The sequence below is a fragment of the Pezoporus wallicus genome, unplaced genomic scaffold (assembly GCF_028554395.1).
Source record: "Pezoporus wallicus isolate ANWC-B61680 ecotype Strahan unplaced genomic scaffold, APGP_CSIRO_Pwel_v1 scaffold_3294, whole genome shotgun sequence".
Taxonomy (NCBI): domain Eukaryota; kingdom Metazoa; phylum Chordata; class Aves; order Psittaciformes; family Psittacidae; genus Pezoporus; species Pezoporus wallicus.
Window position 1 is genome coordinate 10,109,895 of NW_026635478.1, and position 25,006 is coordinate 10,134,900.

Consider the following 25,006-nt stretch of genomic DNA (forward strand, 5'->3'; position numbering starts at 1 on the left):
AGGGATTAATCATACAGGGAAGGACAGATAGAAAGTGTTTGTGGGAATTATTTTTGGCCTAAAGAAGCCCACAAAGATTAGCTACAAAGATCTCACTATACTCTTCTGTATGGAACCATTGATGATAAATATGGCTGTACAGCACCAGTTTAATCCCAAATAAATTAGTGCATCTACACCAGCAGCAATGAATCCCCAGATATCTTTGACACAGAGTGATCAAATTAAAAAATAAAAAGGGGGACAAAGAGGATTTGCACCCTTGGGTTACGTGACAGTGACCGGCCACCCACATTTGATCATGTAACTGTCTAAAGCAGCTGGCTGTGTCCCAGTCATATTACCTGCTGAAGGTCTCATGATGAAGATACACCCCTTGCACTGATTCAGGTAGGACACAGTCACCCATCTTGGATTACTTAACTAAATGCATGGATAGAGGTCAGGTCTGGAGCATCTGTCCCTCTGTCTCTCATTACAGACTCTGAAAACAGAGGACAGGGAGAATCCCATGTCCTGTGTCACAGTTTTAAAATGCTGAGGAAATTTCTTGGGCTAGCAGGACAGAGGAATTTTATGTCATGATTCTCCAAGCCAAGCCAAGCTATCTTTTTACCTTACTGTTACTCCTCTAACTCTTCTTGCTCTGAGTTATAGCTGAGTAGAGCCTAGTGCAGTCCTAGAGGCAGTGAGCTGTGAAAAATGTTAAATGGGTACAGCTGCACCATACAGCAGTAAAGAGATTGATTAAACCCTTCAGCTAATCCGTATCAGTGCTAGAACGAATGCTTCATGTAAGTCAGTTTAAAAGACAATGGGTGAGGCCCAGGCCCCTCAGATTCAATGCATCGACATTACAGTTTGGCCAACTTTCCACTGGAAAACATTAGAAAGTTTTGTTACTGGTCTGCCCCTCTCTTTCTTTTCTCCTCCGACTAAATACATAGAAGAACCAAATGTTCAATAAAAGTAACATGATTTAGCCTTCCCCTTCCTTCTAGAGCAGCAATAACATGCAGCTTCACAGCCAGGTAAGATGTTATAATGAGGACAGCAGCAGAAATTTTACTGCTTTGTGTGTTTTTTTTTCTTAATGTATAATACATTTTTACCTGAACCCCCACAGACCTCTCACTGACGTTGCTACCCTCATGGTCAGGACTGAACTGTCAGGAGGGAGAGCATTAGCAAACCATTAAGGTGCTGCTACCTGTGTCCTTGCAAGGGAGGTAGCATCAAGGATCCCAGAGACCATGTTTGCTGTCTGGAGTGAGGTGCAAGCAGGCCTATGAGTCCTCTCACTGACTTCTGCCTGAGTTTGCATGTGCATTCAAGGTCTTCAGCAGTCAGAGAAAATCCCCAGGGCTTCATTTATATCAGAGAGAAGGCTACTATATGCAGCAGTTACAGTGCTGTCACACTAAGGCAACCTGCTGGTATTTGTTCTCATATACCACTTGAATGGAGTGAGTTAGTGTCAGTGCAGAGTGATTAATGAGAACATGTTGAAGGGACTCAAGCCATTCCTCTATCGACACTCATTTGTGTGATACACATGAAGGAGAGTGATTTTGCCTTGTTGAACTCAAACACTCATCCATATCAGATAGGTGTGCTGATGTAAGGGTATAAAATGCATTGACTTGATATAAGCTGATTTTCAGCCAGTCCAGCTGAGTCTGGTCCAGTATGTTTAATTGTGTAGGCACTTGCTGGTTCAGCTCCCAGTGCAGCTCAAGAACCAGTGAGACTTGGTGGTGCACTGGAGAAGGAGATACTGGGAGCTGAATGTGGAAATCAGACTAGATCATAAGAAGAAAATTCAGGATGATTTCCCTGTCACTGATGATGTTCGTTCCCTATGTAGATTTTCTCTTAGGCATTCTTTGTCACTGAGCCTTACAAAAATATCTTGCTTATGACAAGCACCATATTGCTTCTAGCATCAGATTAAAAAATACTCTGCTGGGAAGCAACATGTTACACTGTCAATAAAATGAATACTTCTCAAATCTTTTCTGTTCCACATGGTGCTTACTCTTGGTGTCACTGAGATTGTGAATAGTGGTACAGGCTGCCCTTGTGAGAAAAAAAGGGTTGCAAGATCGTACCCAGAAAGAATAAATGCCCCAGGCATGAAGTAAAAACAGCTCTAGCCAGTACAAGTTTGTTTGCCAAGTGATAGTATCTCCCATGTTGGTTATAGCAATTAAGTCTGCTGAAACATGAAAACAAATGCATACCCCCACCTCCAGTTCTCCTTTCTGCAGCACAGTGTTATCATAAGTTAAAGGCGAATTTTCTTTGGTTGCTGCTCCCTGAAAAGAATATTAAACCTCACAATCTAGGCTTTAAATCAATTTCTAATGGGATGAGACCTAATGTGAGGAGGGCAGATGGGAGAGATTATTCCACTTCTGTTTTCCCATGCAGCTTTTGAGATGGGCTACTGTTGTAAGACGGTAGATTGGTTTGACCTCAGGTCTCATTCAGTATGGTAGCTCTTATATTCGTTTGTTAAACTCTATAAAGTATACTGCTATCAGATTGCTTTTTACAGCTTTGTCTGGCCCCCTCCCCTTGATGATGTGTGTGGGAAGCCAAGCAAAATGTTCCATTAGTGTTTAGAAAGAGAATTTGAGATATATTTTTCAGTTGATGCTGCAGGATTTACGATGTGTATAGTGCAAAAATGATTTTACTGGACCAGAATCATGTTATGTATTAATGAATTACCAGGATATGAGTCAGCTTTGGAATAGTTTGAGCAGGAAGGTAGCATTCTTCCACAAACAATAATCTGTTGATAAATAGTGCTGAAAGCTGTAATTCAATAGGAATTGTTTTTAAAGAGAATCAGAGAAATGCTATATGTGTATGTATTTTCCACTATTGCAGTGGTGCACATAGAGGTGCCATATTACTGTGCCCAGTTATTTAATCAGGTTGATTAAGGTCAGGCATCCTTTACGCTGGGCTATACAGAATTGCAATAAAATGACAACGCTATTCCAAATGTTCAGAAGAGTTTCATTTTCCTGCGCTTGCATCTATCCTTCTGGGCCTTTTAAAGTGCACTGTTTTGTTTATTTTGTTCTAATAAGAACAAATTCAAAGCAAGCTTTCAAGTCTCCTGTTGAAGCAAAGTGGTGTGATTTTTCTTTCAGTAGCTATGTTATGAACTGCTACTGCTTGTTTTGATAACTTGGAGATGAGGCCTTGGGACATGAAAACAAAAATCTAAGCTCAAATATGAAAAGGTAGTGGAGTGGAAGAACATCTTCTTGAGGTTTTTTGATGCATATTTGCAAAACATTTCTGTTGGTGTTTTTGGAGGGACACCTTCTGCTCGTCAGCTCCACGAAGGACAGCCTTTCTAGGCAGAATGTTTAAAGCAGGCCTTTGAAGTAGAGCCAGAGAACAGTCATTCTATCTGTTCAGCAGCCACTGACTTCAGCAAGAGATTGAAGGAAGCTGGGAATACATGGTCAGGTCCATGGGAGGTGAAGTGTTGCGTTTTGAGTTTTCAGTTGAAAACTGAAACTGTGTTGTACGTACTCTTTCAGCACCATCAAGTAACATTAGGCACGTTTTAATCATAGAATCATAGAATCGTTAGGGTTGGAAAGGACCTTAAGATCATCAAGTTCCAACCCCCCTGCCGTGGACAGGGACACCTTATGCTAAATCGTATCACCCAAGGCCTTGTCCAACCTGGTCTTGAACACTGCCAGGGATGGAGCATTCACAACCTCCCTGGGCAACCCATTCCAGTGCCTCACCACCCTAACAGGAAAGAATTTCCTTCTTACATCCAACCTAAACTTCCCCTGTTTTCATCCAGGTTAGTCCCTTGTTCCTTCAAGAAGTCTCACTAGCAGCTGCCACTAATGGCTGGTGGAGACAAATACCTTAGCAAAGAGAATATTTTCTGCTTTTCAGAAATATGTCTAAAAATCAAGTGTGTTGAAGGATAGAGAGACTATTCTCTGCTTGACACAGAGAGGGTAAAAACCTTTATTATGTTGTCTCATCAGGCTGTTAAGCTGCTCTTACAGCCTTGCTGTGTAAATAGTGGCTCGAGCAGAGTGCAGACTACCAAACATGTTTATGTTTGTAGGAGAACAAACAAAACTACCTGAAGTTTCTTTTAAGGCACTTCTCTTGATACATGCTTCTCCTAAGCAAAGCACTTCAAGAAGTAGCAGAGTTTATTGCTATAATAGCAGTAGGTAACTCAACTTACCTTTGCCTTGAAAAATGATTGACTTTGGAAAAGGATGCATGTTTGCTCATACAATCTTGGCAATGTTTTGATGAAAGTACTTTGTTTTCTTCAAAAGTGTTGGGAAAGTATTGACTTTAATTGCATTTTAGATTGTCCTAGCAAAACAATGGTAAGAGGATAAACGTAATAGGAGCCAAAGCCAATTGCCTCCTACTGTGTTCCTCAGGCTAATAAAGGAACCTAAGCACAACAAAGCCCTCATGTAATAGAGAGGGGTGGGAAAGATCTAGGGCAGGTAAGTATAGATCTAAGAGAAAGGTAGTATCTGGGAAGTCTACAGGCAGTCTAAGCAGTGACAGAACTTCAGTCTCCAGTTTCAAAATCTTCATCACTCAGAAACTTAGCCTTTTGCCTTTCTTGTCTATCTCTTTCTCTTTCACCTTGTACCACAGCAGATTCAGTCTTTGAAGCTTGGAGGCCCTTTTGTTGCCACTGAGCGATTGTGTCCAACTGTTCCATGTAGAAGTTCCCATACAAGCAAGTTGGCTCAAGATGATTTTTATTTTCCTACCATAAATAATTTTGTTTCAAAATCTTGTGACAATCTGTACATAATATGGGGAGGCTATGAAGCAAATAAAGTGAATGTCAGAGGTCTGTTGGGGATGGTGGTCCCCCACATCTGTCCTGCAATTCCTTTGTTAGCACTTGTGTGTACACCTGAAGTGCTCATACAGGTCCCTGAGAAGAGCGATGCATCCAGATGCCCACATGCAGTGCCACAACTTTGTTGGTACTAGCATTCGTAACAGATTTGACTTACCATGAATACCACTAACTGTAGTTGCACTTTCATTATCCATGATAAGCATTCAGAGGTGCATTTTTAAGTTGGTCTCATTTATCACAGCTATGCTGACCTTTCTTTGATTTGCTAGCACTGGAAAGTTGCAAATGTACTTAGACTTTCTTTGGCACATGGCCTTTCACCAGGCAGTTCCTGCCCTTCCTGATGCAATAGTGAGTAGACTTTGTAGCTCTTAGGAAAAAGCTGTGATTTAACAAAGTGCTTAGCTCAACTAATTTTCTATTGATTCTAAGAGTAATAAGTTCTAAAAACAAGCAATATTGTTAAATATATGTAGGCTTTTTTGGTACTATTATTTTTGGTTGTATTTAGAAGATAGTGGTGCTTTACTCAGGTTCAGATCCCTACAGTGCATTTTAAATCTTTTAAAAATCCTTTAAAAATCCTTCAGAAATTCTGTAAAAATTGTTACTCACAAGGATAACAATACAGAGAAAAAGTAAGATGAGAGCAATTGCCAGGAACTTATAGTGAGGCTAAGAGTGATGTGCTTGATACCAAATACAAGTAACAGTTTTAACGTTCTTTTCCAAGTGTCTTTATAGAACACCTCCCTTGGCTCCCTTTGTGTCTGTGACCTTGGGCAGACTTACTAATTTTATACTGTTGTGTCTAGTTATTAGTGGGGGGGATGTGTTCCATAAAAGATCCAGCTAACTTTATTACCTGCAAAATAATTTCTTTTGCAGAGCTGTCATTGGTGATTGGCATGTCTCTCTGCAAACCCTCTGCAGAGACTCCCCTAGCTGAGAGTTCTGCCTTTCTGCCCCCTTCCCCTATCTGAGAGCAAATAGTTTCTTCTCTTGGAGTACATGGATACTCGGTCTGCAGGTGTCTGTAGAGAAAGGACGTACAGAGGGTGCTGCATAGCCAAATACAGAGGTGCCTTGGAGTGAAGCCTCACAGGAGGTGATCTGCCCTCAGCTGCAGCACAAATCTGTGCCCTCTCCCTGGCTCCAGAAGCTCGTACATCCGATGCTGCTGGTCATTAAATTGAACATCAGGTTGGCTAAGGTTTTCTGTCAAGTGATTTCACAAACTAGGGGAGAAGCCGTAGCAGGGTTGATTGAAATATGCTCAAAGGGATCAGGGAGCATTAGGCTAGGGAGAGTCCTGGATGTGTTTCCTGGTGTGAGTGACAAAGTGAAGTGTCTGCACAGAAGAAACAAACTTACCTCATTAGATATGAAATGTACTGCTGCCTGCCCCTCAGAAAGCCTCTGGACCCAACACTGATTTTCTCATTTCCTCTCTCTGCTAGGGCAGCTGACCAAATTCAGAAATCCTGAGCAGTTCAGCTCAGCTGAAGAAATGGAGGAAGAGGGAAGCTTGGCTTGGCACTTCTGAGGCCAGGCACCTTTTCCTCCTCAGCAGTCCCATGGACAAAAGCTACCACTGCTGTTCTCCAGCTCTCCTTGCAGTACTGAGATTTAGCAAGTAGTTTTGCACAACCATGTTTAAAAAATTAGAAGAAATTATTACCTGCCAAAAGGGAATTTATCAGGTAATTCTCTCCATTATTCTGTTTTTTAGTTTGGTGCTGCTAACAAAAAAAAAAAGAAGTTGGTGGGGTCCTTCATAATACTGCAGGGAAGAATGTTGGAAACCTTTTTCTTTGCACAACAGCAGAGAAATAATAAGGTAATAATAATGGTGATGATGATGTATTTCATTATAGAAATGTAAAAAACCTTGGGCCAAAACCCACCAACTATAGTCAAAGATACCCCCAAAGACCCCAAAGTTAACCGCTAACTTTTGCACAGCTGACATTGCCAAATTCTCCAGTTTCCATCCAAAACCATAAATCTCCCCAGCCCCTCAGGCAAAGCTTTTGGTGATCTGAAAGCAAGCAAATACTTCTGTGGCTGATGCATGAGGCAGAACAAAACCATACTCACTGACTGGGAGCAGAATTGGCTCTGCAGTGCTGACAGGAAGAGGAATGTATGGTGGTCAGTTGTCCTGGCACATGTGTTAACACACAGGGAACACATAGGGAATAGGTATTTACTGCATTAAGATGTCATTCTGCAGCCCCATTTCTGCAGACTCTGAGGAAGCCCTGAGGGAAGCTTGTGGAAGAGAATGAGCTTGTGAACTTTGTATGGAAGAAAATTAAATAGGGAATTTTTGAAAGAAACTGAAAAGAGAAGGGAAAATTAATCTGTTGGTACTTGAGATCACATAAAACTCCCTTGGAAGAGTTCCTAAAGAAGGAATTGTGTTTACTCTGGAGAGGGAGCAAACAGTTTCAGCCTACAATTTTATTGCCAAGTCTTGTTTTTTAACCTGCTTTCCTTCTGTTTTCAAATCCCAGGGGTAGCACAGTGGTTCCCAGAAAGTGCCACTGGTCTGTTTTGATAATGTCTGATAGCAGAGATAAAGAAAATGAGCTGTTATTTACTTTTAAAACCTCTACCAAATATACTGTCTTGTTCTTCCCAAGGGCAGTTCCATTTGCTGTAACTTCTAGGTAAACAGTGGGGAATCAGTTGCTCTGATGTTAATGAGGGTGATGAGTTTGCCGTGTTAAGAGTTGTCCCATTGGTGCATAGCATCGAAGAAGGGTCTGACTACTGCAGTTCTAACCACTGAAGGGGCCAATGGAATATTACTGCTTTCTGAACTGAGCTGCTCCAGCAATAGCAATTAATAAAGCCAGTCAGCCAGCCCAAGGGAGCTACTTACTTGGAATCCTGCTTTCTTGTGTGTAACCTCAGACCCAACCAAATAAATGAGAAATCTATCAAGAGGTATTTGCTGATTCCTGGAAGGATCAGATATGCATTACACTCTTTTAAGAGAATTATTCAGCCTTTACCAAATTTGGCAATTAAAAAGGATCACACCAATTTGAACTCTACAAAATAAACTGATAGAGAAGACTTGGAGGTCAGTCCAAGGAGAGACCTAGACAATCCTTTCTGGAAGGGATGCTTTTGGAGGTTACCAAGCAAAATATTAAAGGCTGCTTAATTGCAGGAGGTCAGACTAAATGAGTACAGTCATCTTGTTGGTGTTAAATATACTCATTCTATCAAAATAAACATCCAATTTCTATCCACACTTCTAAGACTGAAGATATAATTCAACTTTAGACATGTGGCAGAAGTGTGAGAGCACACAGAGAGAGGAGAAATCAGTGGCCTAGATGCATCTTTCAGGGCATTTGGCTGTTTGGCAGAGCACTTCTTGCTTAGCCAGATGGGAAGAGAGCTGGCAGGCGCAAGGTCCATGGAGACTCCTATTGCTGTGGCAGAAGCTCAGGCTGCTAAGTAGCTTGCAAGAATGCAGGCTTTTCAGTGTGTTGAACCCTGGGGAAGGAATGGGTCATAATTACTGAAGTCCATGTTAAGGCACTGCTATGCTAGAAAGTATTGCTCTCCAGGGCAGCAAGTACCTTCTGTGGGTTGCAGAGCAGAAGCAAAATTGAGCCTAAATGCCTTCAGTGGGAATGTGACTGGAGGCACATCTGCGTGACACTGGTGCCACTGCAGGTCCTCATTGATTTCCATGATTCCACGTGGAATGAGACATGGACCTGCTTGTAGCATTATGGCCTAAATCTGTTGCTAGAGATCAGAGACAGACTGTCTGGAATGAGTGAATCAAGGGTACAAATAAATGCTTTGCCTGGTCTGGGGAAACTAGGTTAGCTCTAATGCGTTACAAGCAAATTTCTGTTCCTGAACTGAACTGTGGCAGCATGTTTAAATAATGCATGGAACAGTGGTGTTACCTATATTAGAATGAGTAGAAAGCAAAGATTCTGCAGAATTTGTCAGTAACTGCTACTGTGTGCCTGTCCCTGAAACTGAGTAATAGTAATTTCATTTTGTACTGCTAAATCCTTAAAATACCTCCTCTGTTGGATGCTTACATAATAAGTCACAGATTTCCAATTATTTATTGCCTCTGTCTCAAGTATATTTTGCAGGTTTCTATTGCAGTTTATACACATTTATTTCTTTTATTACCACTTTGCATTCTAAGAACAAATCATCTCTAATAAAAAACACATTTCCTTGCAAGCAGAATCAATTTCCTTCAGAAGTCTTTCATTCCCTGATTAGTGTGCTACATTTGGTCTTCACTAATCACATAGTTAACCGTGAGCAATAAAGTTCTTAAATAAATAAATGCTCTGGTCCGAGTCAACGTTAGTTATAATGGACAGTTTCCCCCTTAAATTTCTGAAATGCAAGATGTGACTGTTCTATTTAGGCACTTACATTCACATTAAAAGTATAGCAGTTAATACCAGATCTGTTTTTCTGCAGGTCATTAGTATGTTATTAATCATTAAGTCTCAGTAACAAGTTGACTTGATTGCAAGTCAGTAATGCAGTGGTAAGTCTAAATGGGAGTGGTTTTTCAATTACTTTTAAAGGTTTGCGGTTATGGCTTCTTTTTTTGTTAGCCTGCTCCAGAAGCACTCAGTGGGAAGGTAATGAAGTAAAAGGTTTGTACATTACTACATCTTTCCGTACTTCCTCTTTGTTGGTTTTATTATTGTAGACTTTGAAACATAAGGAGAAGTTAGCTGTAAGCCATTCCTTCTGGTCAGTGTTGAATGTGTATTTGAGTTATGTTCTCGGATGGAGGATGCATTTTTACTTACTGTGAACAGGGGTAAGTCACTGCGGATCAGAAAACATGAGATGTGGTGGAAACCCCGTCATACAGCTGCTGTAGCAAAATAATACCTTTCCCAATAGTGAATTTAAAGCAGCATTTGTTGGAGAACATAGCTTGAATCATGATTCCCTATGGTCCAGCAGCCACTCAGATTAAGATCTGTGGTTTCCCTAATGTCTGTCAAATATTTTTTGGGAACCACACTGGCTAGGCTGTAAGGTGAACAACATTACATGGGTGGTATCGGGGGGGGGGGGGGGGGTAGACAGAAAATAACATTCAGCCAAAATACATATAAAAAAGCATTAGTGTTTATTTTGAAAACATCATGTAACACTCCTTAGAGTTTCTATGTGTGTGTGCTTAATGAATGAGAAAAAGGAAAGGCTCTGTTTCTCTCAGAGGAGCCGATAACTTAGAAACTGAGAAATATGAACACAAAACATTCTGACTAGTCTTGGGTTTGGCTTGTGTGCGTGATCAGTTGAGTGGGGTACTCCACACTGAGTCTGCGTTTGGCCTGGGGGTTAAAAATAAGCCAAGGTTATGCGAGACAGACAGAACAGAACTATCTATTGTGGAATTGTACATTAGGAGGGTGTGGCCGCATGAGGAGATAACCCCACTGTATCGAGCAGTGGCATTGCTGTGCACAGTGCAGTGGGATACCTGGGCCATTACTTCCAGCCTGGGGTCAAACACTACTAACACGTGAATCCAATAACCACAGATTCCATGCTGATGTTCTTCACAGTATTCTGGCCAGTAACTGGGAGATATATATATATAAATCTTTGCTGCCATAATGAAGGTATACTTAAGCTAACTGGGAGGATTGCGCATGTATGGACTCATGACTGTGATAGCACCTCCAAGTATTACTGTAATACTGTGACCATTTTTGAAGGGATTCAGTGTCATGGGTCACTTCTGTTGATGAAGGAATTGATAGTAGAGATAGGTATTTCGTTTTATTTTACTTTGTATTTCTAAGCATAAAGTATTTTCTATTTTATTTCTATTTGAAATAGTATACTTAAATTTAATGTATATGTTTTATGTATATGCAATGGTCTAGTGTATACTTCATGTCTTGCCTCATTGAACACAGACAAATCAAATATAAGATAGGTGCTTTGCTTGTAGTGTCCAGAACCATTACAGCCTGCACTCTGTCCCACATCCCTGTTACAGCTTTTATTGATTGTCTTTGAGCTTCTCCTCAACTGTCACGTTCTCTGTAGCATAAATAGCACCATCAAATAACAGTGATCTCCCCTTGGTCATGTTTATTTTCAGACCACACAAAAAATACTCCAAGCAGCAAGACTAAGCTTTTATTCAGTTAACATGTGGCCTGTGTTTTCGAAGGAGGCTCCCAGTTTCATGAATTAACCTAGTAATGTATGTCTCAGAGAAAAACTGTTGTGGTAACCATTAGTTTTCTCTAATCAATTTTTTCACTTGTCATTAGCAAACAAAATGATACTAAAGAAGAAAGAGAGGAGGAAATCCTTTCTTTTGCAATAATATTTTAATGTGAGGTTGGGCAAACGAGGCATTGAATTGTTCAGTTCTATAACCAAAACTCCTGAAACACAGGTGTACCTCTTTGCAAGTGAATTTTGCATGTGTACATTCTGTCAGGGAGTCATAGCAGTGTCTACATCAGTTTGCAGTCATCAAATATCTCGAAATCCAGTGCTATTATTTACCAGCCTCATCTGCATATATTTAGTGTTCAGCTGCTTGCTTGCAAGGCCAATGCTTTTTGGAAATGCCGTGCATTACACTTTAATTTCCTGGTCATTGGTTTATTTTAATTACTCTGAAATTTATTTTAGAGAAGAAAGCAATGACAATCAAGAATGCAGGGGTCTGCGTTTGAGGACTGGGAACAGAGTACAGAAAGGAGTCTTTCGCTTTGGAGCTGCTGGTAGCAATCCAGCCCGGTTTCAGACTTAGCAAAAATCATTACTGTGTGATGGTTTCTTGGTGCCCTGCACTCTACATCCACAAATGAGTCAGTGTCCACATCACATAAACCACGAGAACAATTGGTGCTACTGTAATTGGGAGTCTACTGGCAGCGTCAGTGGAAAGGGCAGGGATTTAAATGATTAGGGAAATGAGCTGCTTTCTCCCTGCTCCCTCAGGTCATCTTTGACAGACATGTGTTTGAGGAAACTTAGAAGAAATTTGATCAGTGGTAGCTCCCTTCTGGAGATAGATGGAAGATTTTACTTCCCAGTACTGACAATCTGACACCCACTAACAAGCATTATATTCAAGAAAAATAAAGGTCTTTATGGGATCATTTAATATATGAAAGCATGAAATCAAAAAGAAAATGCTAAGTATGGTTGAAAAATCAACAATAAAATCCAAATGCTGACTTGACCTAACAGGAACAGAGCCAAACAAATATTATCAAGCATGACCACTGCTGGCAATAATTGCTTCTCTGAAAAACACAGGGAAATTCTGCTCTTTTATTAAACTGTTGAACAATCTCTTTGAGTAGAATCCCTTCTAGGCAAAAATAAAGGAGTGCTTCCACTGTTGAAACATTCTGTTTAGAAATGAAAACATAGATTGGTAGAAGAAATGTTGGGCTTTATTGATGTCATGGAAACAGCAACTGGAAGGAGAGCTCTTAGCAGCACAGGACCCCATAAAGAGAGTGCCTTTAGAGAGGGCTGGGACTGCCAATGTGCATAGGAATCAGTGGTGGAGGTTGGAAGGGACCTCTGGAGGTCATCCGCTCCAGTGCCTGAACTAGGCACTTCACTGGGTCATCTGCTGTGAGATAGAGAGGTCCTTATCTTAGAATTTATATGGCACCGTTAGCAATGATGAAAAAAACCTGCCTCTGGTAAGAAGCTAATCATGTACTACCAGAGATGCATTTAGCCTGAGACTTCTTGTAAGCTGCAAATAGTTAAACTGTGAAGACATCTCTTAATATGCTGAAATGACACAGTCACGTACAATGATTACAGTGGTGAATGTGATACGAATTTTTGACTAAGTGAAAGTAAAAAGAATGTGTTTGATGTCAAATAAGTGCATTCAAATCTGAAATGTTCTGAGACAGATTGGACTATTCATGAATTCATGCCAAATTCAACTAAGAATAAAACTTGAACCTCAAGTTGCAGCTTTCCCCTGAAGTTCCTCAACAACAGAACATTTTGACTTTTCATGTTCAGTTTAAAAACTTAAATAATTTTAAATTGGTTTAAGAGTGCCTCAGACCCAGAAAGTTAATTTCTCTGTATTTATTTTGGTGTTTGGGAGGGGGCAAATTCAGAGCAACCCAATAAAAAATGTGTGTGTGTGTGCATGTGTTGGGTGGAGGACTGATCAGGAAACTGAAAGAGAAATTATTTGTTCTCAGTTCTCTATTTGTAACCTGCCACATCTCTGCTCTTGGGTTTATTTGGGGTTTTTTTGCTTTTTTTTTCAGTAGATAATGTGTGTGTAGTAGGTAGCGTGTAGTGTTGTTTGTGCAGAGGAGACAAGATTTAAATACCTATGTTCCTTCTCAGTTATGTGGTAAGCCCATAACTTGGATTTGAATATGGGTTTGAAGCCCAGTGCTGTGTAGGTGAAACTAGATTTAAATTCTTGCTCCTTCATCTCTTATGCAATATAGCTGTATCTTGAGGGTGGTGGGAAAAAGAATCATACAACAGTTGAGTTGGAAGGAACCTTAAAGCTCATCCAGTTCCAACCCCCCTACCATGGGCAGGGACACCTTCCACTAGACCAGGTTGTTCCAAGCTCCGTCCAAGCTGGCCTTGAACACTGCCAGGGATGGGGCAGCCACAGTTTCTCGGGCCAACCTGTGCCAGTGTTTCACTACCCTCCTAGTGAAGAATTTCTTCCTTATATCTAGTCTAAATCTACCCTCTGTCAGTTTAAAACCATTACTCCTTGTCCTATTGATAAAAAGGACGTCCTTTCAGGGAAAATATGCAGAAATACTGTGGAGCGCCACAAAGGTGCGAGGGCCAACTTCAAAGTTTCTGGGAGCCAGGGTATAACAGCACCCAGAGCACAGATTTCAGTTTAGAGAAGAAAACAAAGTGAGAGTATTTCAGCATCCTGTATCACACCACTGTTTCTTCTAGTGAAGAGTACGTGGTGCATATTTTTCCCTTTTCTATGACCAGTGCTGAATTCCTCAGGGGACTGGTGATTCTGCGGATAGGGCGCCATGGAAAGCTCTGTTCCTTGGGCAGAGCCTCGCCCTACCATCCACAGGCAACGAGGAGAGGAGGCAGGGGTCTTGGTGTTAAGCAAGGAAGAATCTTCACAGAGGCTTTCTGCATTCTATCAGCCAAAGCAAGATTCTGAATTCAGCAGAGGCTGAATTTATGAGAACAGCAGCAGGAGGTGGGATGAGGGGCTTAAATGGTGAAAAAGCTTTTAATAGCAGTCTTTGTATTATAATAAAGGTGTTTGTTTTGGTGTCTCTGTCAGCCAGTGTAAGCAAGATAAGTTTATGAGTAGCTGATATTTTGTGCAATAGAAATGCATTTGTCCATTCCGAGTGTCTGTTACGTAGCAAGAGGATGACTGGTGATGTTATTAGGCAGACTGTTGTTTCCATGGGCAAAGAGGCATCCTTCTTAATGCAAAAAAAAAACCACCTGTAACAACCTATAAGACATAATATGTAACAACACGAAGTGGTATGTGTGAAAGCAATGCATAAACCCCACTGCCTAAACTAGTGCGGGATAAGATCACTATTGAGAAATCTTATATTGTTTTTGAAAAAGAGCCTTCCAAGGTAAGTCAGAGGCCAGAAAATCAACTGCTTTTGTAAATTTCCTGCAATGCCATACAGGGCACAAGGTTACACATGAATGAAACGATGTTGTATTATTTGGCTTCTTAGGCATTAAAAATCTTTTAAAACCATAACTGCAGTGTTCATTCCAGAATGATTTTACTTCATGTATTTAGTTAGAGAAAACTGAAACAGTTTGCCATTTATATGTATTCAAAAGCTGCATATTTCCAAGGCTGTAAAGGAAACCCTAAAAAGAAATTACTTTCAGAAGTCAAATAATATTTTTAAATGCATAGAAAAATGCATTAAAAATTAAATAGATGTAAAAAAGAGAAAAATCTCTTTCCTCTTTTTGCTACTTGATCATAACAAGTGATTGTGAAGCACACATAAAACTGGATAGCATAGATTTTTGTTCATAATATATATTTCATTTTATGTTATGCATTTGCCTGAACAGTTGTTTTCCACATTGTGAATTCTCTTTTTCATGAATGTTTTGAAACACTTAAAATTGGAGATCATATAATTATAGCTGTTTACAACATTCTGAATTTGTGCAGAAACTCTCACAGAGATTTTGGGTTTGTATACACGTACACAAAATCTTTAGTTTTCTCTAGTTCTTGAAGTTATGTGTTTGCATTTATAACAGCAGGATGAGCCCTAGAATGTTTCATTAAACATCAAAACTATATAAATAATAACTTGGATCTAGGAGTTGGGTAGCACACCCTTAAGTATTGGTGAGTTTTGTAGTTTTTTCAAGCACCCACAGCTTTCTAAGTATGTACAATATGAAAGTCTGAATTATACTTAGTAATGTTGTTGCTCATATTATGTTCTTAATAAGCTACTTTAGAAAGTGTGCAAGCTATTAGAGAAATACTGTTTTCATTCATTTATACCTCAGGAATATTGGAGGAATGAGATTTTTTGAAGTTATCACTCTCAAATAATGCCATTGTATTAATATCTCTGGCCTTTTAATGGAAAAACTAATCACTGAAGAGGATTTTTTTAAAAAACAATTGTTTTAGGACGAAATTCACTCAAAAGTGTTATTTTGCATGCATTGCTGTCTAAGGTACCTTTAATGTAACGGTTTACAGCAAGTCCATTACATCATGACAGCTGTCAAGTAAACCTTTTATGTCGTCCTCAGCAAAACCTTTATACTACCTTTGAAGCAGTGTGCTGTTAATTGCTTTCTTCATAGGCTGCTGGATAGAGAGACTATGTAAATAAGGGTTTTGCATTAGTGAGCAGTGATAATTAGAGATGCCTGACTTTTTTAAGGGGAAGAGGTCAAATTTTCTTGAATTAGGTAGAATGTGACTTTGGGATGAGATTTCCTGTGTTTTAGGTGCAGCCCGACCATTCCTGATACCGGCATGTTCTCAGATGGTATTGTGCTTACCCCCTTGTAGATGTGCAACCGTGTGCACAGTCTGCACAGGCAGAGCAGGCTTCCTGTCCTGGTGAGCAGGATGGCAGAGGAATGGTCAGTGAAAGAGGGAATGACGTGAACCAACCCGAAATTTTTTTCCGTTGTGCCACTAACCCCCCAAAACCTTCATATCCCCATTGCCCGGCTGGGTAACGACGATCAGAAGTTAAAGGTTGCCATCTAATGGTGAACATGTATAATACGGTGTCCATGGTCGTGTTTATGTTCTCTTTTCTTACCCGTCTCCAGGTACCTGCAAGTCCTTTCCTTATAAGGCACTAAAGGAATGAAAATGATATTTTATTCAGATTTTACATGGGATGATATGTGATGTTTTATCAGTAACAAGATGTTGCAACTGAATGTGAAATTCCAGCCATTCAGTTTAACTGAATTCTAATTTCCTAATGCTTTTTCTGTGAATGCAGATATTGACGAGTGTTCCTTTGAAAGGACGTGTGATCACACCTGCATCAACTATCCTGGTAGCTTTGAATGTCTCTGCTATAAAGGCTACACCTTGTATGGACTGACGCACTGCGGAGGTTTGGAAACCAAGTTTTGCTTATGTGTTTGTTTGGTTTGTGAACTGTTTACTCAGCCACACGTTCTTTCAGCTGAAGCATTTAGAACTGGAGATGATAAACTAATAAAGCTAAAATAGCGTGAGCTTGCTATTTTAGCTTTATTTTGTGTGACTAAAATTTCAGCATCTCAATCTTGCTGAAGAATTCTCAGGAGAAGAACATAAATAAAAACCAATGTCCTGGCCTTTTTTGATGGTGGTACATAGCAGCCCCAGTATAGGTGAGAAGCCTGCAGCTGTGATGCTTGCATCCACTGCTGCATGGATGCATGGATGCAGCCATTCTTCCACAACCATTGCAAAGCAGCTTCATGGCTGGGGTTCATCGCACTGTACAGGGTAAGCTTCATTATAGAGCACAGTTACAAGCACAGAGTACTAATTGGTACTTTCACAGGAGTGAGGTTAGTCACAATTGTATTTACAGAAGGAAGGCTGCAAATGATGAGCTACAAAGAGAATAGGAGAAGGATGTCGGTTTTACAAAGTTGACAAATTTTGGCACGCAAAATGATGTAGCAGAAACAGATGCCAGTCAATCCCTACCATCCGAGTGTTGAGTTCACCTGATTTGGTAGGGTCAACATAACACACCATATATGCTAACCATATCTCTGCCAGCCCCCTCTTTGGAAGAAAGGGGTAGGTAGTGTATTCTGGTATCTCTTGTACAGAGCAGGAAAAGTAACAAATGAATTCACTGTGTAGTAGAGGCAGGCAGGAAGAGAAATTGGAGTTCATCTGAGAAATGAGTTTGGGAAAAGACTTCACTTAAAGGCAGTGCTGAAAGCAAATGCAGAGTCTGGAAGTTTTGGGGACCTATGCTATGCAGGGTATGAGAGACTGATTTTCAGTTTCACTGTTAATTCCTTAATGACTTAATATATGTCTTAATTTAGGAAAAGCCTCAAAGTCTGGGGTTCATCGTCAGGCTTTAAATAATCTTCAGCCTTACTTCAGCTTCGGTCTTTTAAATAAGACTGAAATAGGACTATAACTGGAAGTGCTCAGTGCTGAACCTCCGACAAAAACATGACTAGATCCAAACTGTCTGCTTTTTTCCTTAATGGGCAGATCCAAATCACTGCTCTGAATCCACCCTGAGCTTTGGTGCTCAGGCCTATCATTAGTTTTAGTCAGCCCCTGCAGGGTGATGTTTATAGTGGAACAAATAGCTTACCCTGGCTGCCATCCATGTGGCACTAAGCAGAAGTCAAAACTAGGGAGAAATAATGAGAACCTTCAAAAAGGTTTGGTGCAAGCTTACCTCTTAGTAAGCTTTCTCTCCATCTCGCTTCCCCTTTCTTAGTAATTAATGAACTGTGTGGCAATGTCCTTGTTCTGGGCCTTCATGCTGAAGGACAGTCCCTGTTGCAGTCTGGTGTCTTCTTCATGGCATCTCTTGTAATAAAAGTCCTGCGTCATAAGGGAAACTTTTAGAAGGACAGTGCTAGCACTTACACCACCTGCTGATGTAAAGCTCTACTTTCAGTATAAATTGCCTTGTTAAGTGACCTTAGGAAAGTCAGTAGAATCTGCAGGTCTATTCAATGCTTTGGGGAATTTGGGTGCTGCTTCAGGAGCTTGGTTCTGGGCTGAGGTACCTGACAGCAAGAGCTTGGGTTTGAACAGTTCAGCCAGAGTTCAGTGGCAGGAGCACTGTGGGCTAGTATGTGTGTTTCAAGTATGGGTTCACAAGCAGAGAACACTCAGCATAAGCCCCACCTCTATGTATGAAATTTCCTAGAAAAAAGTTTTTTTCTGGGGCTATCTCCTTTGTCCGTTTTTGGAATTGCTAACCCAGGACCTGCAGAAGTTCTGACTCTGACCCAAAAATCATAACATTGTCCAGAAGCATGCCCGTCATATACGGGTGTCTTTCTCAATTTATTTTTTGCATATACTCCATATTTTCCATATTTTTACTTAACCACGTGGGCTAAAATCTTGTATCAGAAGAAGAAAGACATTTGTAGATTCCAGCAGCTACCCCAGTAAATACTCCCATGTTCCCATTAAGTGCCCCAAGATGCCAGAGGAAAACTTGCCTGATGTGTATGGGTCCACATTTGTTAACCATGCAGGGCTTGAGCCAGCCACTCATCAGTCCCACCTCCTACCTGTACCGCTCTGGCTTCAGATGGGGTGACTGGGCTGCAACACTGGGGCCTGGGGAGAACTGGCTTGAACTCAGGCAGTGTTCGTGCAAACCACGTGGATTCACACAGCACCAAGCACGTGGCAGTCAGAGGTCAAGCCTGGACTCTAGGCATGGTTTGTAAAAGTAGTTAGACACTCATCCTGGGAGCATTTATGGCCAGACACATTGACGGTTTTCTTCTGTAGTTACATTTTGAGGCCTATCATTAAGCCAGAGTATTAGAAATTCAGTATATCTCCCGTTGATTTGATGTCATTCTAGCTCATTTCAGCGTATTGTCAAATGGCACTACCTATGTGCCTTGTAGAAGTATTACAGTAATGCTACTGTTTTAGCAAGCAAATGAACATAGCTGCGTTCAAAGTGCAAAAACCATTTGTCATTGAGGTTAGTGCAGTGCCTAAAATAATGGGACTGTAGTTCATAACAAGGGCTTTTAGGTTATGGCTACATTAGTGAATTAAAGACTCTGGAGCAGCAATGTGCAGCTGATAGTCCACTGGTGCCATATGACAGTTTTGGCCTGTGCCATCTGAGCGTGATCCAGAAGCAAGTACATGGCAGCACAACTCCTGTTGAGCATGATGGATAAACATCCGTTCTGCTGGTGGGAAGAGAGGAGATGAGAGATTGGCCACGTCAGCACAAGTATATAAATGCTGATTGCATAGACTAAAAGAGTACACCTCACATTGACTAAATACTTTTCTAATGTAGCAAAAGTTGAAAGATTTTATGTGGAATATCAGTGATAACATATCCAGTAATTGCTTTACCTTCCTGCAAGCTTTTACCTTTCATTTTCATTGGAAGAGTAGAAGACTAAATAAACTACACTTCAGCTGCTAGGTTCCTATCAAATATGCAGTTTCTTTCTCCATCTGAATCATTTCTAAAAGCAAACTCTGTGAATCACTATGGAGAATTTAACTCCCTGTTATGCAAAAGAGATCTAATCTAACAGAAGTTTATGCTTTTGACATTTTTCCATATAGTGCAATATACATTATTGTCCAGATGCTGCAGAGACTTTTGAGCATGTTTTGTATCTTGTGAGTACTTCCAAGAATTTCAGTGTAATAGCCCTAGCAAGTAAATTGTATCATATGCATAAATCCTTGAAAGGGTAGGAGTTATACATCTATCTAAGGACAGATGCATGCAATACACACTAAAATTGTTTGACATGAGTATTGTCTGCATTTATACGTGTTTATATAGACTTAAATGTAAAAGATATAGTAGAAACAGATACCCTTATGCACATACTATCTTAATGCACAGTATACATGTGTACATGTGGTTAATACTCTTTAATTACACTTTCAGATATTGATGAGTGCAGCATCAGCAATGGTAGCTGTGACTATGGGTGCCTTAATACAATGGGGAGCTATGAATGTGTCTGTCCACCTGGAAAGAGACTGCACTGGAATAAAAAGGACTGCGTTGGTAAGTGTGGGAAGCTGACTTGGAGGTGACTGTGGTGATGCTCCTGTCCTCCAGGAGGGTGGAAAAGCCCGTGGTTTTGCCTGAGGGATGCTGCATTTTCACAGTATAGATATTGTGAAAATATAGGTAGATCTCCGAATTAATTTTATAAGGTCAAATAACACCTGATCCTATGGGGTCCATAAACTAGAATGTAACTCCAGGTGGATTAAAGAATGGGCAGTCTGCTGGAATTTTTTTGTGTGGATAGGGGTTTTTTTAGGAGTCGATTCACACATATCTAAGTCATCTTATTATTATGTATTTTATATTTTCATCCTTAATTTGTCCTTTGTCCATCTCTGTGGCCCCATCTATAACTCTTTCCCTTTAAGACTAATTTAGAATATTCAAAACATGTAACCGCTTACAAGTAGGACATAGTATTCATGTTAATGAATAAATCTACATTCACAGCACCATACCCCAGTTTTTCAAGTTATCTCCAAAGGTATCCTGCTTAATATGAAGTACTAACACTAGCTGTGTATTATTTGCAATGAGCACAATCCTGTGACCATTAAAATTATGGCACTTGCTTCTAGTGCCACTTTGTGACAGATCTGAATTTCTGTATCCTTCTAGTAGACAACTTTTTTTCTGGGGTCTTATTTGAAGCATAACACATCTTGGCCATGGCTACAGCCATTCAAAGTATTTTCTGGGAGATTTAAATTCCATTTTCACATTTTTAACGGGAATGGCATACCTGAGGTCTTTCATAGTCAAATTTAGGTTGTGGGGGTTTGTTTGGGTAGGGGGTTTTAGAATCACAGAATCATAGAATAGTTAGGGTTGGAAAGGACCTTAAGATCATCAAGTTCCAACCCCCATGCCATGGACAGGGACACCTCCCACATTAGACCATGTCACCCAAGACTCTGTCCAACCCAGCCTTGAACACCACCAGGGATGGAGCATTCACAGCTTCCCTGGGCAGCCCATTCCAGTGCCTCACCACCCTCACAGTAAAGAACTTCTTCCTTATATCCAGTCTAAACTTCCCCTGCTTAAGTTTTAACCCGTTACCCCTTGTCCTGTCACTACAGTCCCTAATGAATAGTCCCTCCCCAGCATCCTTATAGCCCCCCTTCAGATACTGGAAGGCAACCTTTTCTTCTCCAGGCTGAACCACTAGTAATTTCTCATAGATAAACTTGGGGCCTAATACCTAACTGGGAGCAAGATAGAACAAGAAAGGGACTTAACAGAATCTCTGCACATATGGAAGAAAAGCATAACAGTCTTTTACATACTTTTATATATAGCCAGGGAGGGGTGGTGGGTATGTATCTCAGGTTGGGTTTCAGCCTTTGCCATTGACTTCTCTCCTAACCACAACTGTGTACTTCATTTTTCCTGCTTAGCTTAATCTATATTAACCTTCGCTATTATATAGAGAATGAAGTTCTGTAGGCATAAGAAATGATTAACACTGGTGGGTTTTAGTTATCCAACAGGTCTCTCTTGCAATGTACCAGTTACTCCTCTGGAAATGAGTTTGTAAATTAACAGCAGGGACTGCAGTTTTTTGAGGTCTGCTATATAGTTAGACCTCACAGTTAGACAAAAGTTTTGTGCTATATTCCCTTTCAGCCTGCTAAGAATGCTGTTCCCATGGTAAGAGGCTGGTTGAAAATATTTTCCTAGTTGTAAATTTCTCTTCATTATTTGTAATACTCAGAAGATAGAAAATAGAACACTTCTCTATTGGTATACACTGTTTTATTTGATGAATTCAATGAGGCTTAAAATGAGTGTCATCTCCCTGCTGATCACTTGCCTTTATTACCATCATTGTTTAGAGGCAACTGCATTCTATATTGTTATAAAAGCACAAAAAAGAAGTAGAATGATATTTAGTGATCCTGAATGCCACATGATTTGGAGATATTTGCAGTTAAAAAAAATCCTCTTTTGCTCAGCAATGACACTTTGTGCTTGTATTGTTTCCTCAGTGCAAAGAAACAAATACTTTAAAACCGTCACCAAAGCCACATAAAAGACCTTAGGAGGGAAGTAAGTGGAGGATGATTATTCCTGTATTAAAGATGTGAAGATCAGGTGTGTTTAAGGGACTTGTATGTATTTATACTTAACCAGTGAGGCCAGGGATGTGAGCCAGCTGGTGGCTGCTGGGACCCGTCCTCTGCACTCAAGCCAAACCAGGCAAGGCTCATTACAGCTACCACACTTGAATTGCCCTGTTTTATCCCAGCTTTACTGGGCTTTTCCCAAATGCTGGCAGATCCAAGCCAGTCTGGCTGCTGCAGCTTTGGTCTCCCTTGGTGCGGTTCAGTGGTAAGCTGACAGGAAAAATGACATTTTCAGTAGCACAGTCAGCCATGAGCAAAACAAGAGTCAGCCACGTCCATCTTGTAAGGTGACCATGTTTGGAAGAAGCAGCAAGGAACAGTCAGGGAAAAAGCATATATACCTGAACAGGCTGAGGGGGCTGAAGCAAGAACTGTTTTACAGACAACTAGCTGAGGTTTAACCAGCTGATGCAGTGTGAAATACCTGCTTGAAGCTGTGCCCAGCTACACTTGGCCTACAGTCAGTGCAGAGATTAAATCTCTGGCGGAAAGGAGGGAAGTGCCTCAGTGCCAGTAGCGATGGCACCTGCCGGCTGAAGGAACCTCATCATTTGTGTGGAGCAGAATGTACTTAAGTAACAATTCAGTCCCAAAAGATGTCAAAATAAGTAAAGGATTATAATTCTTAGTGGCATACCATCATCTCAGGGTGAAGTATAGAGACTGGTCCAACAATTTATTACAACTTTCTGTAGTTTCAGCTAAAACAGTCCCTTACCCAAATAAGAGCAGTTTGAGACCTGCAGGATACTCTGTCTTCATCCTGCCATGAAGCCAAGAGAAGAAGCTGGGTATTTCCATTGCAGAAACTCCAACGTGCCTCATGTGGTGAATGTTGATGAGAAGTGGCTGATGTCTCTGTGTGTCACTGTCTCTTCTATCACTGCTTGCAGCATTTCAGCAGTGGCTGAAAGGACTGGTGGGACTACCAATCTCCATCCCAGAATCTCCTGCCTCATGCCTGCCTGGCTGGGAAGTTTTATACTTCCAGAGGCTACAGCATGGAGCTAAAAGTAGAAAGTCTTTGAGAGTCAGAGAAGTGGAAAATACCACTTTTGCAGTCATCTAAATAAACAGATCCTTGTGAGGGTGACTCCTTTGTGTGGTTGGTAGTTGGCCTGTTAAATCAGAGAGCTGTTGCCTCCAAAAGGGAGGAAAGGACATCTCAGGTCATTAATATTACCTGTTGCTTCTGAGATCAAGATATGCACACAGAATTGTCCTTGTACTTAGAGATACCTGCCTTCCAGAGTGCAGATCTTGGACCTGAACAGTCCTTAAGTGAAGGATAGGAGGGAAAGATTGATCAAGAGTTTAGGTCAAAAACTGTGAAGGATTCTAATTCTCAAGTCTAAGCTGAAGATCCAGATACTTTCTCCGTAACTGAGCTTGTGATTTTGCTTTGTTTCCACTTTCCTTTCCTCAGCACTGTACGCAAGTGGATGCACACGGATCTGGGTTGGGTAGTGTCTGATTTTTTTTTCATTTCTCTTTTTTCTCTCCTCAGAGATGGTGAAATGTCTCCCGAATGCCAAACCAGCTCCCAAGGCTCAGCTAGTGTGTAGTAAGACAGGAGGCATAGAAAGCTGCTTCCTGTCCTGCCCATCCAATACTCTTTTTGTTCCAGGTTTGTACAAAACGTTTGTGCTCCTAAGTATAGAATGTGACTTGATGATTTTCCTCTGCCAATGTGTTTGCAGTTCTTACATTCAGTTTTTGTTCTGGACAATTGTAAATGAGCAAAAACATCATTATAGCTTCAACTGGGCCAGATAAGTACATCACTAAATAGAAGAGCTGATTACCACTTACATTAGAGTTTTGGCCCTTCATTGTTTAATTTGAGGTGTCATTTGGAGGGGTGGGGAATTTCTAACAAAAACCTGAGATGTGTCTACTTTAGCCAGCAAGGTGCGAAAGAAAAATTTTAATGTATTGAACTGCTGTGTCAAAAGCGAGGGAGAAAAAAAATTGACAGTTGATTCCAGTGGATTCCTGCTGATTTTCAGTACCAGGTTTCTCAGCTTTGAGTGAAGTCCCCTGTGCCCATCCAGGCATCTTTTTAAAATGAGCTTTGCATCATGGCCTGAAATACCGTGTAACTGTGTGATTGAGCAGGAGCAGAAACACGTCCCAAAGCAGAGAGTGCCCTGGGAGGAACTCGTCTTGGTGAGCACATTCTGAGGCAGGAGCAGGAAAGGACCAGTAGGACACACTGGGAAATTTAATGCTGTGGCTGCCACAGCACATGATCAGGCTCCCAGACCAGCTGGGGTGGCATAAAACTTCTATCAGCTCAGCCAGGGGCACAGTGGAGCAAAGGATGACCTATCGACACCTTTAAAACAGTCTTACTGTCTCATACAAAATGGATGCAACTAAATGTGTCTCAGGAGGCTATATAGCAAAAAGAATCTCTCAGTATTATCTGCTGTGGTTGCTGAGTTTTAATACATTTTCCTGGTAGTAGTTTAGCAGAGTGTTGTTTATAGAAATTCATGCATTTCATCTTCTCCCTGCTTTGTATCATTGGCTCCAGGTAATTTTCATGTACAGTTTTGCAGGGCAGGTGGGGAAGGGGATTGCTACTGCTTTTTCATGCATGTTCTGGTTCAGACAAAGGATTATTTTCCACAAGAATATTTCTACTTTTTGTACTAATAGTCTAAGGACTATTAGTC

At 40.7% G+C, this 25,006-nt stretch overlaps 1 protein-coding gene across 4 annotated transcripts in view; it reads left to right on the forward strand.

The window, feature by feature from the left end:
* Positions 1-25,006, forward strand: part of SCUBE1 (signal peptide, CUB domain and EGF like domain containing 1) — a 206,305-nt gene that overhangs the window by 164,215 nt on the left and 17,084 nt on the right. For all 4 annotated transcript variants that reach the window (XM_057427313.1, XM_057427331.1, XM_057427322.1 and 1 more), the window contains 3 exons: positions 16,420-16,536; positions 20,068-20,190; positions 23,833-23,952. In XM_057427313.1, coding sequence (XP_057283296.1) covers positions 16,420-16,536; positions 20,068-20,190; positions 23,833-23,952 — 360 coding nt within the window. The remainder of the gene's footprint in view (positions 1-16,419; positions 16,537-20,067; positions 20,191-23,832; positions 23,953-25,006) is intronic.